The sequence below is a fragment of the Petaurus breviceps genome, unplaced genomic scaffold (assembly GCF_028583685.1).
Source record: "Petaurus breviceps papuanus isolate PSGF00001 unplaced genomic scaffold, PetGlider_PUasm1.0 126, whole genome shotgun sequence".
NCBI lineage: Eukaryota > Metazoa > Chordata > Mammalia > Diprotodontia > Petauridae > Petaurus > Petaurus breviceps.
Window position 1 is genome coordinate 7883806 of NW_027185655.1, and position 27435 is coordinate 7911240.

General features: G+C 48.3%; 1 protein-coding gene across 2 annotated transcripts; it reads right to left on the reverse strand.

The window, feature by feature from the left end:
* Positions 1-3258: 3258 nt before the first annotated feature.
* On the reverse strand, positions 3259-27252 carry ENOPH1 (enolase-phosphatase 1). Of its 2 annotated transcripts, none has more exons than XM_069092502.1 (6): positions 27014-27252; positions 19555-19656; positions 18470-18672; positions 13185-13317; positions 11798-11921; positions 3259-4317 (listed from the first exon to the last, which is right to left on the reverse strand). In XM_069092502.1, exons 1-6 carry the CDS (start codon positions 27095-27097, stop codon positions 4178-4180), a joined length of 786 nt encoding a protein of 261 aa, XP_068948603.1. In that variant the 5' UTR covers positions 27098-27252; the 3' UTR covers positions 3259-4177. The 2 variants fall into 2 exon arrangements, with proteins under 2 accessions (XP_068948603.1, XP_068948600.1); XM_069092499.1 differs by having other exon boundaries at positions 19576-19656; positions 27014-27202.
* Between the last annotated feature and the right edge of the window lie 183 nt (positions 27253-27435).

A 27435-nucleotide genomic window follows, 5' to 3' on the forward strand; every position in this document is an offset into this window, starting at 1 on the left:
TACTCTTCTCACCCAGCATCAGTTCGTATAAGCCTCTCCAGGTAAATATGAAGACCGTCTGCTCCTCGTTTCTTATAGCACAATAGTATTCCATAACATGCATATGCCACAACTTACTCAGCCATTCCCCAATTGATGGGTACCCCCTTAATTTCCAATTCTTTGACACCACAAAAAGAGCTGCTATAAACATTTTTGTACATATGGGTCTTCCTCCCACATCTATGATCTCTTTGGAATATAGCCCTAGGAGTGGTATTGCTGGGTCAAATGATATGAAAGTATTTATAGCCCTTTGGGCATAATTCCAGATTGCTCTCCAGAAAGGCTGGATCAGTTCACAACTCCACCAGCAATGCATTAGTGTTCCAATTTGCCCACATCCTCTCCAGCATTTGTCATTTTCCTGTTTTGTCATCTTAGCCAATCTGACTGGTGGGATGTGGTACCTTACAGTTGTTTTGATTTGCATTTCTCTAATCAATAGTGAATTAGAGCATTTCTTCATGTGCTTATAGATATCTTTAATTTGTTTCTCTAAAAATTGCCTGTTCATATCCTTTGACCATTTTATCAATTGGGGAATGACCTGTATTCTTATAAATTTGACTCAATTCTCTGTATATTTTAGAAATGAGACCTTTGTCAGAGACATAGGTTGTAAAGATTCTTTCCCAATTTCCCACCTCCCTCTTAATCTTGGTTACATTGGCTTTGTTTAGAAGCTTTTCAATTTCATGTAGTCAAAATTACCCATTTTACATTTTATAATGTTCTCTAATTCTTGTTTAGTCATAGTCTTTCCCTCTCCACAAGTCTGACAGGTAAACTATTCCTTGTTTTACGAGACTGCTTATGGTTATCAACCTTTATACCTAGATCATGCACCCATTTAGACTTGATTTTGGTATATGGTGTTAGATAATGGTCAATGCCCAGTTTCTGCCATACTATATTCCAGTTTTCCCAGCAGTTTTTGTCAAATAGTGAATTCTTATCCCAAAAACCAGGGTCTGGGGGTTTATCAAACAATAGATTACTATAGTCGTGGACTTCTGAATCTCGTGTGCCTAATCTATTCCACTGATCCACTCCTCTATTCCTTCAGCCAGTACCAAGCAGTTTTGATGACTGCTGCTTTATAGTACAGATTGGAATCTGGTATAGCTAGTCCACCTTCCCTAGCATTTCTTTTCATTAATTCCCTTGATATTCTGGATCGTTTATTCTTCCAAATGAATTTTGTTTCTCTTTTTTTCTAGCTCTATAGTTTTTTGGTAAATTGATTGATATGGCACTAAATATATAACTTAATTTAGTTAAAATTGTCATTTTTATTATATTAGCTTGACCCAGCCACGAGCAATTGATATTTTTTCAATTCGTTAGATCTGACTTTGTTTGCGTGAAGTGTTTTGTAGTTGTGGTCATATAGGTCCTATATGAGCATCCTACCTCTTCTCTGTACCACCCTGGTCCCAAGGGGAGAAGTCTGTGACCAAAAGATAAAAACCTTGGGTTTTTTTTTTAACTTTATTTACTTTTAGTTTACAACAAACATTCAGTTCCATAATTTGATTTTTCTATATACATTTGCTATATCTTAACACCCAACAAAGAGCATGTCTACAGAATTGCACTGTGAAACTCTAGTTTCTTTTCCTTTTTCTTTTTTTTTAAGCAATCTGGGTTAAGTAACTTGCTCAAGGTTACACGGCCAGGTGTTTCTGGGTGGGTGATAAGTGTCTGAGCCCGGATTCGATCCCAGGTCTCCCTACTCTGGGGCCAGTGCTCTTATTCACTGAGCTACCTGGCCACCCCCTTTCCTTTTTCTTAATGCCACTTGTTGGATAAACAATGGCACCACACTGCCATGGAGGTAGCAATTACAAATTTGGTTTCAATGGCAACCTTTATGCCACACAATCTTAATGTGAGACTTTACTATGCCAAGACATCGAAGAGCCATCAGATTCCCACCCTTCCACCCCACCCTCAACCCCAAAAGCCAGGCAAGAATGGTTCTAAGCTAGTAGTAAGTCCCTGAATCTTGAAGTGTTACTGGGGTAGGAGACATTGGCTTGTAGCTGGTGTGGCCATGCTCCTATGTTTGGTAGTATGACTTTCTGTGGGATTTGATATCCAAAAGTTATCAAGTTTAACCAGGGTTTGAATATGAACTTTTTTGTGTAACTTTATAAAAAAAGGATGCTATGAAAACTCAACTGTCTTTATGGAATACCCTCCAAAAGTGGGCATCTTCCTTGTCTGTGCCCTTGTTTGTCACTGGACACTTTTTCTTTAACTCTATCCTCATCAGCTTCTTTCTTAATCAAATAGGTTTTTTTTTTTTTTGGCTTTTTGGAAGGCAATTGAAGTTAAGTAACTTGCCCAAGGTCACATGGCTAGTTTTTTTGTGTTAAGCGTCTGAGGCTGGATCGGAACTCAGGTCTTTCTGACTCCAGGACCCACTCACCTAGTCACCCCTAATCAAATACTTCTTACCCCATCCAAACCAAGTTCCCCAAGCTCCACATTTAAAGAGATTTCCTTGATATTTCATCCCCTTCTCACAGAATCTGCTTTGGTCAAATTCCATTAAGAATCGAACCTCTCTCAGTCTGACGTGTTAGTCACCCACTAAAGCTCTCCCCCTTTGCTCTACTGTAAGATGGGGGGGACACTTGGTTCTCACAGCTAGCAGGGAGCGTATGATCTGGCAGGTCCACGAGCCGTGGGTCTAATGAGAATACTCCACTTGGGAGAGGGTCTCAGCGCCCCAACTGTGGGCTGAGCTATGCTCCGCTCATAGCAACTCCTTCCAACCGTTTATTAAACAACTTCAGGATTGAGAACCTGCACCAGTGAAACCCCCCCATCTCCAAAGGGTCCAAGAATGGTTAGTTTTCTGACTTTGAAAAATGGATAATTTTTCTATTTTTGGTCCAGACCTATAATGTAGTGTGGACAGCTTCCTTCAGGGAAACTCCCTCCTGATGAGCAGATTAAATACTCAGCTGTAACATACAGAGACTCAGGTGGGCAAACTGCACAGACAGGTGACTTACCTGATGTTACAACATCCCAGCCAGAGTGTGTGAGAGAGGCAGGATTCAAACCCAAGCCTGTGACCCCCTGGGCAGCTGTGATCAACCACCCTGTCAGTCCAGTCTGGCCTCCTCTGTTCCATCGGCATCTGTAGATACTGTCTGGTGCGATGAGAGTTGGGACAGTAAATGACAACGCCAACAATGAGCCTTAGGGTCATACATAAATGACCAGGGGAAATTGTTTTTTATTAATCACAACATGAAATACCACATGAACACACATAGGAGAACCTAACGGGGAAAACAGGCCTTCTACAATTTACACTTCTCTAACAAGGCCAAGGGGAAGGATTCCTTTACAAGGTATTGGTGATCTTGGGGATGACGTGCTGAACGCACCCAGCCCAGGAGGATACCGTACTTGGCATTAACCTTTCTTGGAGGCAGAGGTTACAACCACACTTTGCTTTTGCACCTTGGTAACTGGGAAGGTTATTAAGGCCCCGTCAGAGCCGTGGAATCACAAGCTATATCCTAATGACAACATCCACACTTGGTTAGTCAGGCTTTGGGAGTGACTTTCATTCCTAGTTTCCTCCTTCTTAACCAGAAGCAAACAACAGACTTCTGGCCTTCTTGTATGTGAGACCGGCTACCTAAGTGTCTGCTCCCATCGCCATACAGAGGACACTGAAGATTCTAGAATCACAGCAAGTTTGCAAGGAATGGTTTTAGAACAGTCGGGTTCTCGAATGACTTTTCCAGATTAGCTTTCTGCTTGGTAAAGAACCAGCTAAAGCAGGCAGATGATTACTTCTTTCTTTTTTCAGTAATTTTTTACCTATCGTGTTTAGCAGCTGCCACCCCACAGGGGAGCAAATACTTTACTGAGGCGGCCTCTCAACAGCTCCTATCTTCATAATTTTTTTTTAAATAGGCCCTCATGTCACTGAATTAAAGCTCCCCTTCCCCTCTCCCTTGGGGACCCCTGGGGAAGGTGATCTGAATATACAATTTTCTTTAGATGTGCGATTTTATCAGTAGAATAAACCCAGAACACAAGAGCAGAGGTACAATTCTGAGAAACAGCTTTGATCTCTCTTCAGAAAACCAGAAAACCTCTTCCTCTAGGTTGACGAAGGCAAGAAGAGCTCGTTGAAAGAAGTGATGAGGCTGAAATAGGACTTTTCATCGTCGGTTAAGCCAGCATTGCCGGGTCTCACCACCACCGCCACGTGGACGTCCGCCTCTTCTGCCGCGTTGGCCTCTGGGGAAACAGAAAGGGACCGGAGCGGCTTCAATACAGAGAGCGAGGATGGGAGTCGGCCGCACCTGGGCAATGTCACCATTTAGAAGGCGCTAGTTACACTATTAGGCAACTGTAAACGAGTGAAAAGGGGCCTCTATCATCCTGATGAACAAAAACAAACCGTTTCCACCCTTCTTCCAGCTCAGCTCAAATACAAAAATGAGGACAGGACATCTTGAGTGGATCTGGGACCAAAGAGGAGAAACGGGCAGGGGAACCTTGTGGAGGCAATTTGGGACTAAACCTTGTTCTTCTGGGACCTCTTCTAATACCTCACATTCTCCCACAAATAAAGGGGCCTCAGAGATCTCAAATCACCTGGTATCTCCACCCCCTGCCCCCAATCAAAAATCAAAACAGAAACCAACTCTTCCCATGCATTCTCAGGCCTGGTACTACAATACTGGAAGCAGGTTCTGCTTCAGAACTCCTCCCTGGTGACTTCTTTCCCCCAAGCTCCTAGCTCAGGACAACCACGGCAAACTTTTGAAGAACATCTGGGCAGCTTGGCAGGAGTGAAGAAAGCTTTGGACTGGGAGGCCAAGTGGAGCCGGACCTAATCACTCACTGCCAGGTCTTCCCTCCTAGAGACATAAGCTCGGGACTTGAGCTCAACAGCTTCCAGACAGGTTCTGGGAGAACAGAGCATTAAAAACCTTGAACCACGGTCCTCAGGCAAAGAGCTGTCGAGATGCTCATCAGCCATTTAGGGATCTTCTTGTTTTCAACAAAATCTAAAACCCACAGCCTCTGCCAACTTCTCCTCCAGAATTTCTAAGACTTAAAAGAAGAGGAGGCCAGGAGAGAGAACTGCTCATGGGAATAAAAAGGTGAGTCATTCAACGGGCGTTTAACACAAACACATTTTCAAGTCAGTTAAAAAAAATATTAAACCTCCAAGATGCTGACGAGTGACGGATAAACAAAGATGAGCAGATGGCATGTGTCACTAAAAAGCTATTGCAAGTTAAAGGGGGAAAGAAGGCTGAGGTAGGAAGTGACACAGACAAAAGACTCAGACACTCACAGTTCCAGTGAGCCAGCCCTACCCTAGAGCAAATCTGACCCCCAGGGCAGTCTCCCAGAAGCCTGGGGGCCCCTTATCTACAGCCCATTTGCCCTAAATCTGGAGCAGGGCTACACCCAAAGCTTGGGAAAAGTGGCTGTTTCCTTTTTTTTTTAAATCCACATCTGATTTCAGTCCAAATATGTCTTAGGAACTGATGGAATTAGGACTGAAGCAACCTTAGGGGTCGGCTAGTCCAACCTTCTCACTGTAGGTGACTTGATGTTCACTCTTTTGTGTAAGTAAAACGATCCAAGCAAACAGCAGCCCAAGCTAGCTCCATGACAGGTCTGGGAGAACCCCCTTCCTTAAGAAAACTGAACAAGGGGCGGCCAGGTGGCACAGTGAGTAAGAGCACTGGCCCTGGAGTCGGGAGGACCCAGGATCGGTTCTGGCCCCAGATACTAACACCCACACACAAAAAAAACCTGGCCGTGTAACCTTGAGCAAGTTACTTAACCCCAACTGCTTTAAAAAAAAAAAATGAAACTGAACAAGTTAAGGCCTTTAAATTCCCATTCCCTGAACTAACCACTTCGATTCCCCTAATCTGACATATAATTAAAGACAAATTGAGATGTTTCCTGCTCCAAGCGCTCAGAACATTCAGGAACGAGGTAAACGGCAGCTCTGTACCAGTGAAAGAGGTTAAACAAACCCTGGTATTCAAAGTGCCATCTACAAGCTAATGCTGGTGGTGGTGCCAAGACGGCAGGGGAATTCTGACTAACCCCTCAGAATCCCTAGAAAATCACTAGATCGAATCCCGATGGGCAAATCCAAGGGAAAAAACTGCAATGGTTTTTTTTTTGGCTGTTGCAGGTTGGAATGGGGAGACAGGCTGAGGTATGGGAAGCCTCCAGGAGCACAGTGCTCCCACGGGGCAGCCCATCACAGTGTGGGGCTGTGCACCAGGGCAAGAGGAGACGGCAGAGTGGGCCAACTGGCAGTTGAGGCTCACTGTCCCATTCAAGGTCACAGGCCTGAGGCAGGCCGAGGGGACCCGCACCCAAAGGCGGCATTTCGGGGCAAAGAGATCTACACTGATGTAGAAGTAGGAGTTGACAAGCAATCAGTAGTTGTGTGGCTTGGAACCCAGGAGTGCAATGAGGTCTCAAAGTCCAGCTTCTGGCCCAGTCTGAAGCCGGCAGAGGAATAAGCAGGCAGGAATTCCATATGAAAGGGGAGCCTGCAGTTTTGCCACCAGATGGCTGACTGAAACCCAGGTCAGAGCTCAGGACAGGGGACAGCGATCCAGGAGCACTGAAAGTCTGCAGGTCCCAAGAGGGACCCCAAGATCCTGGGAACAACACAATACTCAATATACTAAGGAAGCAGCAACAGAGCTATCCCAGACCATCCCCCCAGAAACGCGCCGAGCCCAATTCTAACATCCAATCTCATCAGGGAGGAGGCTGGAGGAATAAGCCAACAGAAAAGGCAAGACATGGGAACAAACCACCACGGGAGTGGGGATACTCAACACACAAGCCCAGAAGACAAGAATGACTTCAAAACATCTACAAGCAAAGTCTCAGAGAAAAACACAGCTTGGAAACAAGGAAGCCCAATATCATTCAGTATTGTACTGGAAATCCTAAGAGAAGAAAAAGAAACTTCAGGAATCAGAATGGGAAATGAGGGCATAAAACTATCTGGTTTTGAAAATGATACACTTAGAAAATCCTAGAGATTCAACTCAAAAGTGAGTTGAAATAATCATTTTAGCAAAGCAGTAGGATATAAAATAAACCTACATAATCATCAGCATTTCTATATGTGACCAATAGAACCGCGCAGGAAGAGATCAAGAGATACTCCATTTAAAATAACCAGAGACAGCATAAAACACTTGGGTGTATACCTGCCAAGACAAATCCAGGACCTTCACAAACATAATTATAACACTTTTTACACCAGAAAAAGGTTTGAAAATGTTTGAATAAATGAAATGAGAGCATTAAAGGAAAAAACCGGAAAAGCAATGAGAGCTGGGAGAAAGAAATGAAAAGGGAATTCACAGCTTGACACGAGAGGCAGAAGGCCTTGCCTAAGCTTCAAACCTGAAAATTCAAATGGTCCAAAAAGAAGACAAATGACTCCATGAGACAACAAGAAACAGTAAAACAAAAGACTGAAAAACTAGAAGAAAAGAGAAGTTATCTCACAGCAAAAACAATCATCCTTGAGAAGAGAGCAAGAGGAGAAAGTCTTTTGTGGGTTGGCGGGACTGAGGTGGCAGTGCCATCAAGGCCTCGGGCACTGCCTGCCCACTCCCCAAAGCCCGGTGGCCCCTATTTTTTTTTTTGTATTTTTAAGCAATCAGGGTTAAGTAACTTGCTCAAGGTTACACGGCCAGTTATTTCTGGGTGTGGTGCTGAGTGTCCGAGCCCGGGATTCGATCTCCAGGTCGTCCCAACACTGGAGCCGGTACTCTTACTCGCTGAGCCACCTGGCCGCCCCTAAGCAATTGGGGTTAAGTAACTTGCTCAAGGTTACACGGCCAGGTGTTTCTGGGTGGGTGCTAAGTGTCTGAGCCTGGGATTCGATCTCCAGGTCTTCTCAACACTGGAGCCGGTGCTCTTACTTGCTGTGCTACCTGGCCGCCCCTGGCCCCTCTTTATTGATGCGGATCTTTGCTCCTAATCATGTCATAGCAAAGTCCCAACTCTGGTACTTTGTTTTCCAGCTGAAGAAGATGAAGCAATTGTGTACCACGGACAGGTCTTTGAAAAGTCCCCTCTTAGAGGGAAAAACTTTGGTGTCTGGCTACGCTGTTTCCAGGAGTGGGATCCACAACAAGTGCAGGTAGTACAGGGACCTGACCCCTGCTGGTGCCGTCACTCAGTGCTGCCGAGTGGGATACGGGAGCCCATCACCGTGCCCGGGCCCACTCCAACCAGATCATGAAGGCAGAAGAAATTCCTGCTGGCAAATACCACTGGCCCGCAGCCAAGCAGTTTCACGACTCCAAAATCAAGTTCCCTCTGCCCCACAGAGTTCTGCGTCACCAGCACAAGTCACACTTTACTACCAAGAGGCCCAACACCTTCTTCTAAGTGTAGAGACAAGGAGGTCCCTGTTCTACTTGATCTGTTTAAATAAATTTCTCAATTGGAAACCCAGAAAAAAAAAAAGAGGAGAAAGAAAATTTAAGAATCACTGGATGACCTCAAAGCCATGACCAAAATAAAGGCCCAGGCATCCCATCTCAAGAAATCTTAAAAAGAAAATTGTTCAGATCCTTTAGAACTAGAGGGGAAAGTGGAAAGAACCTCCTAAGTGCTTTCTGAAAGAAATCCCAAAATGAAAACTCCCAGGAACATTCGAGCCAAAATCCGGAGCTCCCAGGCCAAAAACAAAATACTGCCAGCAGCAAAGAGAGAATCCCCAAAGCGAGAAGCCACGGTTAGGATCACACACCACATAGCAGCCACTGCTATAATGAATGGGGAACCTGGAACATGGTATTTCAGAAGGCAAAGGATAGGGGCTGGCAGCCAAAAATGAGGATAATGCTACAGAGGGAAAAATGGACCTTGAATGAAACAGGACTTCCAGGCATTCCTGATGAAAAGAGCAGAGCTGTGCAGACTCTCTAAAGTTCAAACCCCCAAGTCAGGAGTAAAGGCAAACATCAAACAGATAAAGAAGTAAACAGAAAGGAAAGCGTGGATGAACAGGGATGAAGGACAAACAAGGAGACGCTTCTTATATTCTAACATGAGGAGATGAGCCACGTGCCCCCCGATCCCCACGTGACAGAATCACAGAGAGGCCAAGGCCTGGGAGTGGCTCTGCTCCGTCCTGAGGATCTTAAGACAAGAACCAGAGAGTGGAAGGGGATCGTGTTGGGCAGGGGAGGAAAGGAAGGAAGGTTAGGGAAAATCATCTCACGTTATCAGGGCACACAAGCAGATACATGTCCACAGAAGCAGAAGGGGATGGGAGGAGCATCTCCTCTTGAGCCTGGCTCTCCCTTGAACTGGTCAAGGGAGGGAAGACACACACACAGAGTTGGGCACTCAACAGGGAACTAGGAGGGAAAAAGAAAATCAGAGGGAGTAGATGAAGCGAGGTAAGAATCCTTCTGCTTCTTCACTGACTTCCTACGCAGACCTGGCAGCTTCCCACCCACTCCCCATACTTGATCTGCTACTCCTTTCCTGAAAGGAAACTGGGGGAAGATGGGCGGGAGTTGAAACCAAGAACAAAATCAGATTAAGGGAGAGATTAGTCCTGAGCAAAACAAAGTCTAACTAAAGATATACAAGAACACTTGTAGCTCTTTATGAGGTGGCAAAGAAGGGGAATCTGAGGAGATGTCCAACTGGAGAAGGGATGGACAAATTATGGTACAGAAATGGGAAGGAATACCATTGTGCTGTAAGAAATTATGTGAAGGGGATGGTTCTGGAGAAACGTGGGGAGACTCGCATGAACTGATGCAGAGTGAGAACAAGGAGAACGACACTGTAAAGAAAGTCACTGCCATGGAGAAGCATGGGTCCTCAGGGGCTCACCTTCTGACAGACAAGGGCTCAGCCTATAGAAAGAGACTCATTTTCTTGGACGTGGCCAATGCAGAAATGTGTTTTGCTTATGTTTCTAGCAGGGGTCTTTATTTTTCTTCTGTATTCAAGCAGGGGCACGGGAGGAAGGGGAAGGAGGATTCTTGCTAATGGAAAGTAATTTTTTTTTTTTTAGAAAAACAAATGTCAACTAACAGTTTCACGTGGCTGGCTAAGAAAGAAACGCGTCTTTTAAAAGCACCAATTTTCCCCAAAGCACCATGCAATGAGTTCCAAGGCTTTGTGCCACCCTGCACTTGCACATCAGATAATTTATTCAGGCAATAGAAAGAATTCCTCACCTGTACCTCAAACCCACTGGACCTGCTTTTCCGTGTATTGTTCTGCACTCTACTTGCTGACCATGCTTATGAATGCACAAAAAGTTTAGAAACAAGAAGCATATATGACCCATTTTATGCTGGAGACAGAAATCTACTGTTCTGTGCAGACTAGCAAAACCAGCAGAACTGGCCTTCTCCAAACCCCAAATTTCCCATCTGTCCGTTCAGTTACGGGCTGGGAGCATTTCTCCACTTTATCATTTGGGAAACTGCATTGTGTGAGCTTGCTCCCAATCCCCCTCTTCTGCCTCAGTTTCCCAGGCTGTACCCTCTGAATGGAAAGCTCAATGCATCCTTTGAGCCTCCTCTTTCCTCCTCACTTTTAACATCACCCCTGCCCCCATGTTTCCTGACCTTCCTTAACTCCCTTATGTATAAATATTTGGGATCCACTGCTCTGCAAAGGAGTAAATCCCCCCACATGCTCCTCTTTGAGAAGTGAACTTGACCACCTTCCCTGCTAAGCAGAGCAAGGTCTTGTCTGTGCCAAGCCATCAGAGGGATGAACAGCACAGGCTCGGGGAAGCAGCGGGCTGATGGTCTGCTGGGGCACAGCCCTGCCTGGCCTTGAAGGTGACCCATGCCACAGCACGCAAGGAGAGGAGCTCATCGAGACCAAAAATTACAACCAAACTGAATTAATTTACTGTAAGATTCTGGCGCTAACTCCTGAGTTTTAGCTGCCTTTCCAGACACAGAAACCCTAGCTAGTTTACTTTCTGTCTTGGTCACATGTCTGATGTAAAATGAACCTGAAGGTACCAAACAGCATAGGGTGGGAATAATAAAAGAAAAAGTTGAAGTTTGCCCAAATATCCATGATGCCTAAGGATGTTAGCCAGAGCAAGGCATCAGAAAATCCTGGGATGCTTCAAAGAGTGCCCATACCCAGAAGAAAAATACTCAAAAAATTTGTAAATGTTGGAGAAAAAATAAAACACTTTTAAAAAAATTTAGAAAGCTCTAGCCTGATCCCCTGTTCTACAGAAATCAAGGTTTACTTTAGGGCACAAAAGCTCAGTGTCACACCAAGACTGGAACCAGGGGCTCCCACTCCCGTGTTCTTTCCACTAAGGATTCCAAGGATCAATGAATTTAGTTAAGATCCTTTCTAAACTTTCACTGAAGATCCCTGGCAGCTTTCCACCCACTCCCCATATTTCATACTTTTTAAGTCCTTTTTTTCCCCTTAGATTTGCTACTCCTTTCTTGAAAGGAAATGGGGGAAAATGACTGGGAGTTGAAATCAAGATAAACATGCCAGTACTGCATACTCCAAAGGAATGGGGAACTAACCTCAGTGGCTGAACAAATCAGGCTTTAAATTTCTTAGGACATACCTGCGTTAATTTTCTAAAACCCCACCAGATGAAATTCCTCCCCAAGTGTGGGGTTCACATTGTCCCTCACAGGCCACAATGTCTGTTGCACAGAAACTAGAAAGAAGAGTTACCTACCTCGGGTAACATCTGTCAGAAACAGAATGTTGTTGGGGGAACAGCCAATGCTTGTTGCAATTCTCTTATAACTTTCACTCTCTATTTTATGTCCAATCTTAGTATCAAAATGACCATCAAATAGCTGGATGGAGGAAACATTAAAAAACCAAGTCAAACAGGTGAACAGTGAATTCTCAGTTACGTGCCAGGGAGACGGAACTCCATGACCACCAATCATGTGCCAGGGAGATGGCATCCAGATTTCCCCAGTCTTCCCCACCCCACAAAATGTTATCTATGGAATGAAATGTACGTAACTATCCATATTCACCAAGGGCATGAGGCAGCAAAGTGGCTACAGCCTCTCCTAGAAATTCTTTTTGGGCCTGAGACCAGGTCACATTTTTCTTTGAGGCTTTGGATGCAGCAATTTTGACTTTTTTTTCTGTTTCTAATTTGTTTTGATCTTCCCTGTTACCACAATCCCATTCTATGGTCAGGTTCTATTTGTTGCTGTTTGCTCATTCTCCAGATCATTTCTTGACTTTTCACTTTCTGTGAGGTTTGGCCTCTGCTCCTGGGGTGGGGGAGGACACTGTCCCAAGCCAGTTCTGGAGGGGTGTGGTGATTACTCTTCTGATCTGTGCTCTCATCGCCACTGTAACCACTGCCCTGGACCTGTGACCAGGGTCCCCACTCCCCTGGGGGCTCCAGTGTGCTAATGCTCCTCCTTGCACCCAGTGCCAGCAAAGGGTCCCCTGTAACCTCCTTCTGGCGCGTGTCCAATTCCCTTATTGTCTGCGAGCAGAGAGCTCCAGCAGCGCCTGCCCATCCCCCTTTCTGAGGCCTGCTGCCGGCTTGCTGAGGCCTGGGCTGCACTCTCACCCCACTAGGAATGACCTTTTCTGCTGATCTTCTAAGCTGTCACGGGTTAGAAAACTGCCTCACCCTGTCCTTTGGTCGGTTCCACTTCTCTAGAACTCACCTTGAAGTGTCATTCTGAATTCGACTGGAGGAGAGTCTGAGACCTCAGGTCAGCCCCTGCCCTTACTCTGCCCCCCCCCGCCCCCGGCTCTGAGCACCGCCCCCCAGAGAGCAGGCATCCTGTGCAGGGACTCACAGCCTGGCCAGCCTTTCTGGCCTGACTGCTCCCAGGCACTGGTCATACATACGCTGGCTCACTAGCTCATCTCCTGTGGTCTTCTTTACCTCACCTTTCGCTGGGTCAGAAGAAAGGCAGGCTGTGTCTACAACGCGGGTACCAGCCTCCCTCCTCCCAGCACCTCGGGCTCTGCACTCGTCCCTCCCCAGGCCTCCAGAGGCCGCGAAGGCAGCCTCACCTGCTGGTGCGTTTTGTGGTGCTGACTCACACCACACAATCACCTGCGGCAGTCACGCAGCTCACCTCCAGGATGTCCCCTTCCGTCGAGTAGCCAAAGAGCAGTTTTTGTGCCTCGACACTCCCTGAAGAATAGACGTACACCTTCATGCCGGCTTGCCTCCATTTCCTGATTGCGGGAACCACGTCCTCAAAGAACCTGGAAAAGAGAGAGGCGGCTGAGAGCCTTTCCCGGCCTTGCCGCCCGGTCAGAGCAGGGACTGAGACACTCCCGGTGACCCCTCACAGCCACGACTTGCCGAGGGTTAGTCTCTGTGTGTCGGGGGCAGGGGGGGGGGTCTCAGGCTCTCCCCTTCCCCTGCCACAAGGCAGCTGCTGGCTCCTACCTGGCCCTCACAACTACAACACTGGCCCCCTTGAGCCCCTCTGCCCCTCACTCTCTACCCAGCTCTGACACCCGCACAGTCCAAGCTGACAGCACATTAAAGGGGGAAAATGGCCACTGCAGCCAGAGAGAGAGCAAAGAGGTGAGAGCAGGCCTTCAGCTCCCCACACGTGAGGATCACACAAGGGGTTTCAGTCTCGAGGGAGACAGAAGAGCCGCACTCCGGGATCCAAGGGGCGAGAGACAGAAGAGCCGCACTCCGGGTCCGAGGAGGGACCAGCCACAAGGGAGAGCTGCGACACTGCAGAGAGGCAGACCTAAGCTGTCTCAGTCAGCATCAGTACTACTGAAGGAGCTAACCTTCCAGTCCTCCTTTGTTCACTGTCTTTCCTGAGTGTGGATTGTTTTCTTTACCCTCCTCATATCTGCTGTTTTTATCTGCATCACATATCCCATTATGCTGATGAGTTTATCATTCTACAAAGGATGGACATTTAGAGTGTTTAGAGTTTTGGGGCATAACAAATTATGTGGTTACTGAAAAGAAAGTGACTTTCCCCCAGGGCGTAATTACAACAATCAGATTAATGAATGAGAGGTTCCGATTATTTCTGAAAGCCATGCAGAATATTACAGTAACCTGCATGATAGGGACAGTTGGTTTTCTAAATTTTTAAGTCTTCTAAGACTTAGCAAAATGTTCCAGAGGCACTTAAAAATGTATGTCAAAAAAAAATATGCCGGACTCTTCTAAAAAAATAAATCCATAAATTTCATTTCAACAGAAATGTTAGATTGTCCACAACTTCATAACCATGGAATTTGTTTACTTCTTCCCAATTCGGTGGGTGTGAGACCAAAGTTATTTTAATTTTACAATTCTTTGACTTGGAGATGTGGAAGTGATTATTTGTAATCTATCTATTCATTTATCCTTTGACTATTAACGTAGCATGAAAAGAGAAATTCCACTTAAAATAATAACAGAATGTATGAAACACTGGAGAGTCTCAAGGCACACAAAGGAATCATGTGACTACAAGTATTATGCCACTTTACACAAGTAAAGACCTAAAGGAGTTGAGAAAAGGTAGGCCAAGTCAACATCATAAAAATGACTGCTACCCAAACTGATTTATTCAGTGCCATATGAAACCATCAAAAGATTCAACTGCTGAGCTAAAAACAATAAAAACAAAATTCATCTGCAGAAACAAAAGGCAGAAAATTTCAAGGGAAATAACGTAAAAAAAAATACCAGAACTCAAACTACACTACTAAGCAGTAACCATCAAAACAATACGCTACTAGTTAGAAAGCAGAGGTTGATCCATAGAACAGACTAGGTACACAACTTTGTCGTTCAGTCCTTTCAGTCGTGTCTGACTCTCCATGACTCCATTTGGGGTTTTCCTGGCAGAAATACTGGAGTGGTTTGCCATTTCCTTTCTCCAGCTCATCTTACAAATGAGGAAACTGAGGCAAACAGGGTTAAGTGACTTGCCCAGGGTCACACCACTAGTAAGTGTCTGAGGCTGGATTTGAACTCAGGAAGACGAGACTTCTTAATTCCAAGCCGAGGGCTCCATCCCCTGCACCACCTCGCTGCCACAGGCACACAATACACAGAAGCAAATTAACCCAGTGGCCTAGTGTTCAAAAAAACCTCAGACCCCAACTCCTGAGCTAAAACTGTGACAAAAACAATAGCTCCCCCCACGACAAGACCAGCTCCAAATGGAACCCCGACTTCCATGCAAAAAAGTCACATCATAAACAAATGGAGGAAAAAGGATGAAGTCTTCCTTTTGGATTTGTGGAGACTGCATGATCAAACAAGAGAGAGAAAGGCTCACAGATGATAAAATGGAAAAATCTGATCACACAAAATTAACAAGTTTTTGCACACACAAAACCACTGCCGCTAAACTTCCTTACCTGGGGGGAAACCCCTTTGTAGGGTTTTATATATGGAGGGTCTTATATTCAACTAATCCAAACACTGCTACATGGACACAGATCCATGGATATGAACATGAATGTCAAGGGAAGAAAGCCAAACTACCAACAGCCACAGGGAAAAAACCCAAAGGTCATTGACAATGAGGACTGTCTCTGAGGCTGCACCTCCTGGCCATCAAGACATGCAGAGGCATCCAGAAGGGGCAATGACAAGTGCTGGGGGCCCCAAGAACCCTGCTGAAGGAGCTGCCCATCAGGTAGAGATTTGGAACTCCGTCCCTGCAGCTGCTAAGCTGTGCATATCTACCTCTGCCCCAGCCACACCATCACTAGGCCCCAAAGAGATCAAAGAAAGGGGAAGGCATCCTCCACTGGAAAACAGAGTAACACACACACACGCACACATGCACAACTCTCTTGTCATGGCAAAGAACAGAAAACTAAGGGAGTACTCATCAACTGGGGGGTGTCTGCACGACATATAGCACCCTACAAACTGACGCAAGGGAAGGTTTCAGAGAAACCTGGGAAGACTTGTATGAACTGGTGCTGAGTGAAGGGAGAAGAACCAGAAGGATGTTTTACAAGCATAAAGATGCCAGGTCTTCCTTGCTAGGGGCCTTTGGTAAGACGTTATTGGTCATTTCCTCCCATCCTAAAGGACAGGCTCAGGTTAGGTGAAGAAGGAACTGAGGAATGTTTAGACTGGAGAAAAAAAATTGGGGGGGGGGGCAGAGGGAGAAGGGGGAATGGGACAAGACATCACAACCATCTCTAAATATCTGAACAGGTAAGATTCATTCTACTTGTCTTCAGTGGGCAGAACGAGGAGCTGTAGACAGAAATGGTTGGGTCAGATTTAACCTGAAATCATTAGAGCTACTGAAAAGCAGAAGCGGCTGCCTTTGAAGGGTTTAAGGTCCTCAAGAAAAGCCTGGGTAACCACTCAGTTTCCATGTTAAAGCAAAGATCACGACTTAGGTCCAAGTGGGTTGGCCTAAAATAAAACAGCCTCTAATGTCCTTTCCAACGCCGAGATCCTACAACTAGGAAAAGTCAGATGAATACTGGCTAATTTCAGAAGGTTCTGCAGCCTTGTTTCATCTCAAAGCCTGAACAACCCCAAATAGTTCCTATTCTGATCATATGGTGTTATTTAAGCACTCAACACAATAAACATTCTTTCCCTCCCACTTCCAAAATTTGCATTTCCAACTGGAGTGAAAAAATATATTACTGTCTCTGCAAACATCACTAGGAAGGACAGCTTCAGTATGAAAAATCATTCAAATTAAGAAGAGGAAAAAGTCTGTAATGCAGAAGACAAGGTAGCAAGGGTAGGGAAGAGAGTTATAGTACGGGAAGTAAGCAAGAGAGTGCGTGTAAAAACAGGACAGCTCACTGTCATAGCCAGTGGTGGGCAGAAGAGCGCCAGGAGGCAGGGGGCCCTCCGGGGCTGGTGGCTTAGTGCCTTCCAGGCATGATCTCTCAGGGTCCAGTTTGGGGAGGTGGGGAGCAGCAGCAAGGGGGAGGATGGCCAGAGTGGAGACCAGCAGCTTCCCTCCTCCCAGGAATGGACCCTGGCCATGCTTGTATGTAAGATATTCCTCCAGCCAAATGACCACAGAACTCTTAAGGAGGGGGCATGGGAGCAGGGAAGAGCCACTCCCGACCCTCCTCATTCACCTTCCCCCCTCCTCCCCATCAGGGGCCATCTTACATTACTCCAATGCTGCGAGAGGCTGCAGTCCTCCCTCCACCAGTGAATGTCTCAGCCCTCTGATGTCATGATGAGATGGTGCTTGGGGGACCTGTGGGCAGAGTGCCTGCAGCCTGAGGCCTCCAGCCTGCCCAGGACTGCCACCCCCTGGCCTTTGCTGAGCCAGGATCTGAGGCATCTGAGGGCTTCAGTTTGGTGCCCTCACCTGGCATGCTCTGAGGTGACGCAAGGACATTTAGTCTTGTCTGTCTTTATTTTTATTTTTTTGCTTTTTGGAGGGCAATTGTGGTTAAGTGACTTGTCCAAGTCACACAGCTAGCGTGTGTGTGTGTGTGTGTGTGTGTGTGTGTGTGTGTGTGTGTTAAGTGTCTGAGGCCAGATTTGACCTCAGGTCCTCCTGACTCCAGAGCCAGTGCTCTATTCTCTGCACCACCTAGCTGCCCCCTGGTCTTGTCTTTCTAAGGCTGGGTTCAAGGATTTTAGCAAGGTCAGTGCCTACATCTGGGACCTAGCTGGTCATATCAGTTTTGTTTTGAAATCTCCCTCTGGGGGTAGATAATCCAGTTATCTGATTTCTCTGTATTTCTGTGAAGTGATGAAGCTGGCTTTGGCCACTGTCTCCATTTAGCTCAGATACCAGAGGCCCACCTCACTAGGCCTCCCTGGCCCTCCGGAATCTGTAGATGAAGAGGTTAAGAGGCCACTTAAGGAGGGGGGAGCAGCTCCCTGGTGGAGTTGCTGGAAGGGTGGGCCTCTGGTGTGGTGGGAGCCTGGAGAAAGGGGACTTCAGAGGTGGGGGGGGGGGGCGGAAAGGGGGAACGTCTACAGCAGACTCAGAAACTTCAGCCTAACACTAGGAACGAGCTCTTGGACTTGGGTTTTGCCCGTCTTTGAGAGACACAGAGCTGGCTTTGAATCCTGCTTTAATAGCTATGTGACCTTGGGCTGCTTAAGGTCTCCTGAGCCCCCATTCCTTCATCTGTAAAACAGGGATAGTAATTATAAACAGAACAATAAGAGCAGGGCTGTTGTGAGGTTCAGATCAGATAATGTAGGCAGAGCACTGTCAGAATATTGTTCGTTCATTTGGAGGCCTTGGGACCCTTGTCCTGGCAACTTTAGCCTGTCAGTGAGAAGGGGGTGGCAGAGGTCTCGGGGCCCCACCTGGGGTGGCTGCAGACTCACAGAGGAGTAAAGCACCCACAGACATCAATGGGCTGAGACGGTGACGGGGGGGGCGGGCCGGAGGGGACAGACAGACCCCTTCTCTGTGTGGTCACTCACTCGGCCTTCACTGTCCCAGCGGCGAAGGCGGCCCGCCAGATGTGCCCCTGGAGCTGTTTCAGGGCTGGGGTCTTCCTGTCCAGAGACATCTGCCAGTAGACATTGTCCACCACAGCCTGGATCATCTGCTCTGTGTCATCGACACCATGGTCCGATCTGGGGGGGATCAGCACCACTCCATCCAAGTGAGAATCCTCTTCTGCCTGCAAGCCATCATAAAAAACGATTTATTTTGTTAAACGTCTTTCAAAATGAAACCCGGAAACCAAAGCTGGCATTTTCTTCATATACTTTCAGTCTTGTCATCCCAAATGGAAAGATATCACTTTCTATTAAAATTAGAAGGCCATGGAAGCTGAGACTTTGGGACCATCTACTTCAACACTCCATTTTATAAATGAGGAAACTGAGGCCCAGACAGCGGCTGTGGCCTCCCTCAGGCACAGCTGGCAGCAGAACCAAGCCCTTCCAATATGGCCCTCTTGAAGGACAGGACCCGAGATTCTCCAAATAGGAACAGAACGGTCATTCTTCATTTTCTCCACAGTGTAATGCCACAGAGAGTCAGAAGGAAAGACAGACTGAGAGAAAAAGAGGGAAAGAGGGAGAAAAAGAGAAGAGAAGAGGGAAAAGAAGAGGAAAGGAGGGAGAGACAGAGGGAAGAGGAGAGCTGGAGGGAGAGAGACAATGAGGGAGGGAGAGAGACAATGAGGGAGGGAGAGAGGAGAAGAAAAAGGGGAGAAAGATAGAGGAAGAGGAGAAAGCACATTTTGTTTATAATAAAACATGAGTTCCACAGAGCAGAACAGGGAACAAGGCAATAGATGGGAGACAAGGGAAAAAGAGGGTTATTTTAGGAGGTAGATGAGAATGTGATGTATGTAGACATGATGAGTACCCAAGTTCTAGAAAGAGACAGACAGGGCCAGAGGGGTGCAGTTATGGGGCTGGGGGGAGGGTGAGCACGTGCTATAATGTATACACGTTCACTTAGGTGGAGGGCACATGCAGCCGGAGAAGGAGAAGGGGCTGCTGTGCGTGCCTGGGGCCTGGGGGCCGGGGGAGGGGGCCACAAGTTTTCCAACCTGTTTTCTCAGCAGACTCACATCCTGTTGACACTCTTCTTCTCCCCAGTGAGCGTGCAGATAGTCTTTAACATTCTCTCGAACATAGGAAAATAACGTGTCCTGGACAAAAATAATCGTGGAGAGAAAAAGAGATCACAAAAAAGACGGATTTCAGGCCTGAAACGAAGTCACAGTTTTCTTCCACGTTCTCAGTTTAGCATCAAAACCATTTATCACAAATCTGACTAAGGTTCCATTTATAGGCGGAACAATGACCACCTGAGGACAAATACTAAAGAAAGAGAAGGAACTCTGATCAGGGGCTCTTTCTTAGTAGCTGGGTTACACATTGAACTCCCTATCAGAAAATGAGTATTTTTTTTTTAAATCCTAATACAATACTTATTAAAAATAGGGAGTATATTCCTAGGCACTCAGTGGATACAGCACTTAGCCTGGAATCAGGCGGACCTGAGTTCAAATTTGGTCTCAGACACTTCTCTGTGACCCTGGGGAAGTCTGTTGGCCTCAATTTCCTCATCTGTAAAATCAGCCCGAGAAGGAAATAGCAAATCACCCCACATCTCTGCCAAGAAAACCCAAAATGGGGGCGGCCAGGTAGCACAGCGAGTAAGAGCACCAGCCCCAGAGTCGGGATGACTTGGGGATCGAATCTGGGCTCAGATACTTAGCACCCACCCAGAAATAACTGACCGTGTAACCTTGAGCAAGTTACTTAATCCCAATTGCTTAAAAAAAAAAAAAAAATGGGGTCAGAAGAGTCAGGGAAGAATGAAATGACTGAATGACCACAGAGAAGATTCTGAGATCTCTCTGGATTACTGAGATTTTTTATATGTCTCAAATTCTATCACGTCTTCCCCCTGGGTTTGGCAAGTTGTTTTATTTATATAGCACATTTCCCCAGAACATGGGGATTTAGATTTAACCCATACTAACCACCTATTCAAAGACTGGGCATGGAGGCATGACAATGATTCCGGCAGAGCATGGATGGTGGGCAGGCTTAAAACCTGAAGGGTCTACATGCACAGATAAACCCAGCAATCAGTCTGGAGAGACGCCTCACCCCTCAGCAGAATGCCCACCAGAGTGTCCATGGTCTGTGCCAGGGGAGGAAGCAGTCACAGTAATGAAATCAAGAGACCCAGGATGCCCCAGGGAGAGAAATCAGAGCTAAGTTTGTCTCCGTTACTGGCCCAAGTGGCTGGATGGGAAGAAGCTGGAATACTTCTCTTCCACCAGACTACAATTCAATGCCCTTAAACACAAGGGGCCTTGCCTCCCATAAATGGCCATTTATGCTACAGAAGAAAGAGCTCTGTGAGGAGCTGTGGCACGATGGAGACAGTACTGGCCCCAGGGTCAGAGGCACCTAAGTTATAACCTGGCCTCAGACACTTACTAGCTGTGTGACCCTAGACAAGTCACTTCACTCCTGTCTGACTTGGTTTCCTCATCTGTAAAACGAGCCGGAAAAGGAAATGGCAAGCTACTCTGATATTTTTGCCAAGAAAATCCCAAACAGGGTCATGAAGTCAGACACAATTGAAAACGGCCAAACAGCAACAACAAAGAGTTTCTAAGAATAAACTGGGCAATGTCACCTCACAAAGGGTAAGAGGTCCGCACAGATTCTGATCTGGTGATCAGAGCGGCTGCTTTAAAGAGAAGGCTGCACAAAGTCCCTGGCCATGAAAGAAAACCCCCCAAAAGGGGAAGGTAAAGAGAGACACAACATTTTTGGCTTCCTGAACTGGCCTAGATGAAAGCTGATGTTTATCATTTATTCATTTTCAATTACAAAAGTAACTTGCCAAATGCTCCATTTGTTCAAATAATTACATTTTAGTTAAGAAAATATACAGAATCACTTTCAGCCAAAATGGCTGTCAGACCCTCCCCAAGCCTCTTTGGGGGACTCAGTGTCTACAAATCTACTTCACCCAAAGCCAGGCCTAAGTCCAGGGGCTGTAACAGAAAGGGGTCAGCAGCTTCCCCTCTCATCTCAAGACGTGCCTGGCCTGCAGAAGTCAAGAGAGACCAGTGCCACCTGGCAGTGGTCAGCCCAGGACAGCCCAGGCCCAGGCACTACAATGTCCTCAGCACTCTGCTCTGGAATACCACAGAGGGCCCTGGAGATCTGATGCCACAAACCCCAAAGATGTGGAGGACCCCATCTCAGGAGTCTGCACAGGGATCCAAGGCAAGACCAACCAGGGCATGGCAGAGGATAGAGCCTGGCTCTGGGACAAAGCCCCAATTCAGAAACACAAACTAGAGGCCAGTAAGCCTGAAAAACCCCCCCAGGCCAGTACAATAAATTACTGTAAATCCAGAGATCCCCTGAAGGAAAAAGAGAATACCTTCCTAAGAACTGACTGGATTTTCAAAGGAAAAAAAATGCATTTTCCACAAGGACATGAATAACTAGAAGAAATGAGGAATTAAAAAAAGAAAGAAGGAAATGAAAGCTCTTGAGGAAAGACTAGGCAGGGGAAATAACAGCTTAGAAGAGAAACTGGTAACCTTTACCCAAGTAACAGGACTCCCTCAAAACTATTCTAAATCAAAGACTCCACAAGACAGCAAGAACAGGACAAAATCGAAAGACTAAAAAAATATAAGAAAATATCAAATATATGGGGAAAAGATCAAAAAAGATAATTTCTGAATACTTGGAATCCTTCAAAACCATGATTTTTAAAATAGCTCGTCCACTGTATTTCAAGAAATAACTTAGCCTGTCCTGATTTCACAGAACTAAAAGGCAGAATGAAGAGAAGGAAGTCACCAATCACCTGGGGGGAAATTAGAAAAGTCCCAGGAAGGTAAGGGCAAATACTGCTGGCTCCAGAAAGAAGCTTCAAGGCCAGGCTAAACCAGCTGCCAGCACTCTACAGCCCCTCCCCCTGCCTGTTGGGGGCTTGTCCAGGATCACTTTTAGCTTTTTCTGGGCCCGGGGGTGGGGGTACCCACCAAAGGGCCAGGGGCTGGTCCAGCCCAGCAAAGCAGCACAAGAACCCTAGGGCGTGAGGCAGCTAAACAGCTCACTCACAGGAGTCTGAGAATCTCAGTTCTGACCTGCTTCGAGATGAAGTGTGGCTCTACAAACAGAAGAAAGGCCTGAAGGTGATGCTGGCCCTTCGCCTGGGGAGCAGGTCAGCCAGAGTTCAGACTTAACTGGCAAGGAATTCCCCAACCATCCAGAGATAAGGCTGGTGTCTGGCAGCATAAAAAGCAGCTCATATACTTTGGAAGTTATGAGGATTTAACGGAAGATCAAATCAGTAGGTTTTTGTGAATAGGATGAAATGTCTTTCTGAAATCCAGGCGTCTAAGAGGACAGAGGCTTGGGATGTGGAAACTCTGGCCTGGAGGCGGCAGGAACAGGGGCCCGAACAAAGGCTTTGTACAGAGAGCCAGACACCAGGGCTGTGGAATGAAGGAGCTTCGGCATCCTCACTGGGACACAGGGGGGCGGAGATGCAGATCGAGTCCTTCCCGGCATTCCCAAACACCAGTTCCTCCAGATCATTTCCCCCCCAAAGGTTTAACTCAGACAACCAAGTAATGCTGGACTTAACTGGGTTCCTAAGAGTAAACAGATACTGTTTATGCTCATCTGTGATAAATGCAGATGGCTCATGTGTACACGCGAGTAAAGGAGGAGAAAGGTGTGTTCCCAGCACAGAACAAAAAACTTCCAGGGAGGAAATAAAAGCCTGGTGAGTCTCCCTCAGGGGCCAAGGCTAGAAGGAATCACTCACTGTAAGGAGACATCAGGCAGCTCGGGCCTGCCTTCCAAAGCTCATACTGCACAGGGCTAACTAGAGGTTTAGGAGTAACCACACATCTGGGTCCTAAGACTCTGCCCATGTTTGGGTCTGGCCTCCAACTCTATGCGATTCTAAAAAGAATTCCACAAAGCACAGCATCATCAGCAGTTATAGGTTTTGGTCTTCTGGCTTTAATTTGCATGTGAATGGCCTAAGAGATGGCAGAAATAAGTTAACTGAATGCCCTCTCCCCACTCTGAAGCCATAGGGGGCTCACATGAAGCAGTGCAGAGCAAGGAGAGCAGAACCCAAGGACATTTTCAGAGTTATAGTGCGGAATGCTATGCCACATATTCTAAACGTACAGCCCCGCTGCAAAAACACAGCATTTTAGCATTTCAACTTGAAAGTGCTCATTTTTTTCTTAATGTGCCAAATACAGCCACCTGGATATTACCCATCAAAATGGAAGGAGGAAGGAGGAGAGAGAGAAATAGAAAAACTACGATGAAGGCAGCTGGTGGCGCAGGGAGCTGGTCGAGCCTGGGACTTGAAGTCAGGGAGACTCAAGTTCAAATGTGGCCTGCGCCACCCACCAGCTTCGATGTGACCCTAGGCAAGTCACTCGGTGCAGTGCCCGGCACAGAGCGGGCATCCCACCAACGCTGGCTCCTGGTGATAGCTATCAGACTAATAATAATGCAAGTGGAGGTGCCGGGCCCAAGGCCTGGTTCTGCTAAGGGCAAGGCCTGACCTGTGGGAGCCTCCGTCTCCAGCATCTTTCCAGAGGCCCAGAGGAGCTGAGGAGTTTTCAACAAAAAAAGCATTCTTCCTCTAAATAAAGGGTCATAGAGCGCTGTCACATCGAGCTGAATAATTTATTGAACTAAATTTTCTCCACAAATGGATATTTCTTTCTTTTTTTTTTTTTTAAAAGCAATTGGGGTTAAGTAACTTGCTCAAGTTACTTTGTGTGGGTGTTAAGTATCTGAGGCCGGAACCGACCTGGGCCAGGGCTCTTACGCACTGCGCCACCTAGCCGCCCCTTACAAATGGCTATTTCTTATGGTGAGAGCAGAGCCCTCCAGCTGAGAAACCCCCAGGGGAGGTTTGCAGCTGGGGGGGGCCTGGGATGGGGCCAGTCAAGGAAAACACACATGGGTCACTGGAGCTAGAGGCCTGGAGAGCAGGGCCAAGGTTTCATCTGTGCCCTTAGCACAGTGAAGGGGGCACAGAGCAAGCAGGAAGAAATGCTCCTGCACTGATCAAGGCCAAACACACCAAAAACCTCCAGGGAGGAAACCCCACAAGGCATTCCTCAAACTGGGTTTGGGAAGGGCCAAGCTTTAAAGGGAACCTCGAGGGTCTGTTGACACTGTTGCCAATCCATGGGCACATCTCGTTTCCACGTTACTCGCCAGCACAAAGTGCCTGTCCCCACCCCAGCCCCACATCTGGGGGCTTCAGGATGCCTTTTTCTGTCGCTGGATGATGGGACTTTTAGGAAACCCCATTCAAACTCCTAGGTTAGGCATTCAAAGCCCTCTCCACTGGGGTCCTTGGCTCTTGCTGCATGCTGGATCCCCTGGCAGTTTGGGGAGACCTAGGGACTCCTCAGCATCGTGATTTTAAACGCAAGAAAATAAAGTATGTGTAATCACCAAGGAAGCCAATTACAGTGAAATGGTGGTCCACATATAAATGAGCTCCTCCCCAAGCCCTCACTGCTTCCATCTCTGAAATATACCCTTGATCTGACTCAGTCACTGATTTTTGGGGGTCCCCACGGCTCCTCCTGCTACTCTGCTTTCCTTCTCCAGAGATCCATGGACCCTGCGCCCAGCTGGGTGACTCAGCCACTGGGAAAATACACAGGTCTCACAGCAATTAATTAATTAATTAGTGCTCAAGGACCCAGCCAGGATCCCTGAACCAGCCACCCACCTCACAGGAGAACAGCAGCTGTGTCGGCTAGACATCAAGGTCCCCAGTCCCAGAGCCAAGCTAGCCTGGAGGAAAGCCTGGCCTCCCTGGCCTGGGGCAGGGGCCAGGACATTACTCTGACCTCACACCGACAGTGTGCGTGAATAGAGGCTGTGAATAGTGCTCTCCCAGGTCTGTGAACTCGGTGGGAAAAGAAAAACTGACTTCACTCTCGTCTCACTGGAATTGAGGGGGTCTGTCAGCTGTTAGACACGTCCTTATGAGGTCTCCCCAGAAGACCCTGAGTGTCCATGACACAAAGACGCTGGTTCTAGGGAACGATTCCAGCTGTTTCTTTTCCCTGTACCAGCCTCCGTCCTTCCCAAGCATTTCCAGGCTTCAGAGATGCTGTCACCGAACTTCTAGAACTTCCCTACAGACGCTCACAGGTCATGGTCACGGCCTGGGCCCCCCGAGGCCTCTAGGGGAACCGTGTCAGGGAGGATCCCTCTGACTTCTGGGGCCCTCTAGCAGCCAGGACCCCCCACTCGCCACAAGGCCAGGCCCTGAGGACCCCCAGTGTGTACCCAGGCCCGGCCTCCTTTTCCCCGGGAGGTCCCAGGCGCAGATTCTCTGATCTCCTGGTCCGGTCTGGCTGCAGAGCTGGGGCGGGGAGGGTCACTCACTGACCGTCCCGGAACAGCCCATCTCTGCTTTCCTTTGGCCCTGCACCACCCGGAGACAAGGGCCGGGCACCGCCGGGGCAGGCCCACGAAGCTTACTGACCTGCCGAATGATCGCATTTGTCTGAGAAGGGCCCCAGGCCTCCCCAGGCCCCCCAAGCCCATGCGCCTCCGAGAAACTACTAAAAAGCGGCCTCTCCTTTGGCGGCCGAGTCCCGGGGGCGCCGGCCGGTGTCTGCAGCTACTCAGGACCCCCCCCCCCCCCCCCCCCGCCGGGTCCCAGCAGGAGGGCCGCGAGGCCTCATGACGCAAGAGGGTCACCCAGCACGCCCGGCATACAGCAGGCGCTAAATGGCTGCTGCAGGTGGTGCTGATGGGCCTCAGATCGGCCCACACAGTGGGAGGGCCAGGGCATCAGCCCTTCCACCCCGGAGGCCTGGCACACAGCAGGCACTCAGCCCGTGCCTGCAGCCCTGACTTTGGCTTGCAGGAAATCAGCCCAGGGAAAGGAGCCGACCCACTCCCTGCATCCCTGCATCCGCAGTAAGCGTGTATTTTCATTTATTTTTCTTTTTAAGCCGTCGGGGTTAAGGAACTTGCTCAAGGTGACACGGCCAGGTGTTTCTGGGTGTGGTGCTGAGTGTCTGAGCCCGGATTCGATCCCAGGTCATCCCGACACTGGGGCCGGTGCTCTTACTCGCTGAGCCACCTGGCCGCCCCGACAGCGCCACGCTATGCCCAGAACGTGGCCATGGGGGAGTAACCCCGGCCGACCCCACCCTCCCTCGGGGCGCCCCGCCCGCAGGCTTCCCAGAGGCAGGCACTTCCTTAATGTCAGCCCCCCCTCAATGCGCGGCCCCCCCCCCCCCCCCCCCCCCCCCCCCCCCCCCGTACACAGCAGGCACCTTAGATGCTTCCCCACCTCCCCCAGCACACAGCCGGCGCTTCCTAGGTGCCCGCGCCTCCCCCAGGGTACACAGCAGGTACCTCCCAGATGCTTCCCCCCTCCCCCGGCACACAGGCAGCGCTCCCTAGGTGCCTCCGCACTGCCCACTTCCGGCCGCCCCTCACCTTCACGAAAGCAATCGGGGTAGTGGTACCTTCGATGTCGAGCAGGATCACGGTCACCTCCGGAGGCACCGAGAGCACCCCCATGGCTCCGCCCCGGCGGCTGCAGCTGCGGCGGCTGCGGGGAGCGCGGGAGGAGCCGCTGGGGGCAGGGGGCTCTGTGCGCAGGCGCACTGGAGCGCGCGGAGGGGCGGGGCGCCGGGGCCACGTGGGGGCGCGTGGGGGGGGCGTGTCCCCGCGGCGGCGGGAAGGAGCGCCGATTGACAGGCGAGTACCGCCCCGGAGCGCTCCTGGGGGGGCGGGAACAAAGAGCACGCCGGCGCGAGCTCCGCCGTGGGACTGCGGGAGCACGTGCCTAGAGGCTGCCCCCTCCCCCCTTTCTGACGCTCCCCGGACTTTCCCCCTTCCGCCCCACAGCAAGCCTC

Coding starts and splice junctions, on each gene's coding strand:
- ENOPH1 (XM_069092502.1), bottom strand. CDS start 27,097: ATGGGGGTGCTCTCGGTGCCTCCGGAGGTGACCGTGATCCTGCTCGAC. Junction 18,673..19,554: donor TGAGTCTGCTGAGAAAACAG/GTTGGAAAACTT, acceptor GATGGCTTGCAG/GCAGAAGAGGATTCTCACTT. Junction 13,318..18,469: donor GCTGGGACAGTGAAGGCCGA/GTGAGTGACCAC, acceptor TCTCTTTTCCAG/GTTCTTTGAGGACGTGGTTC.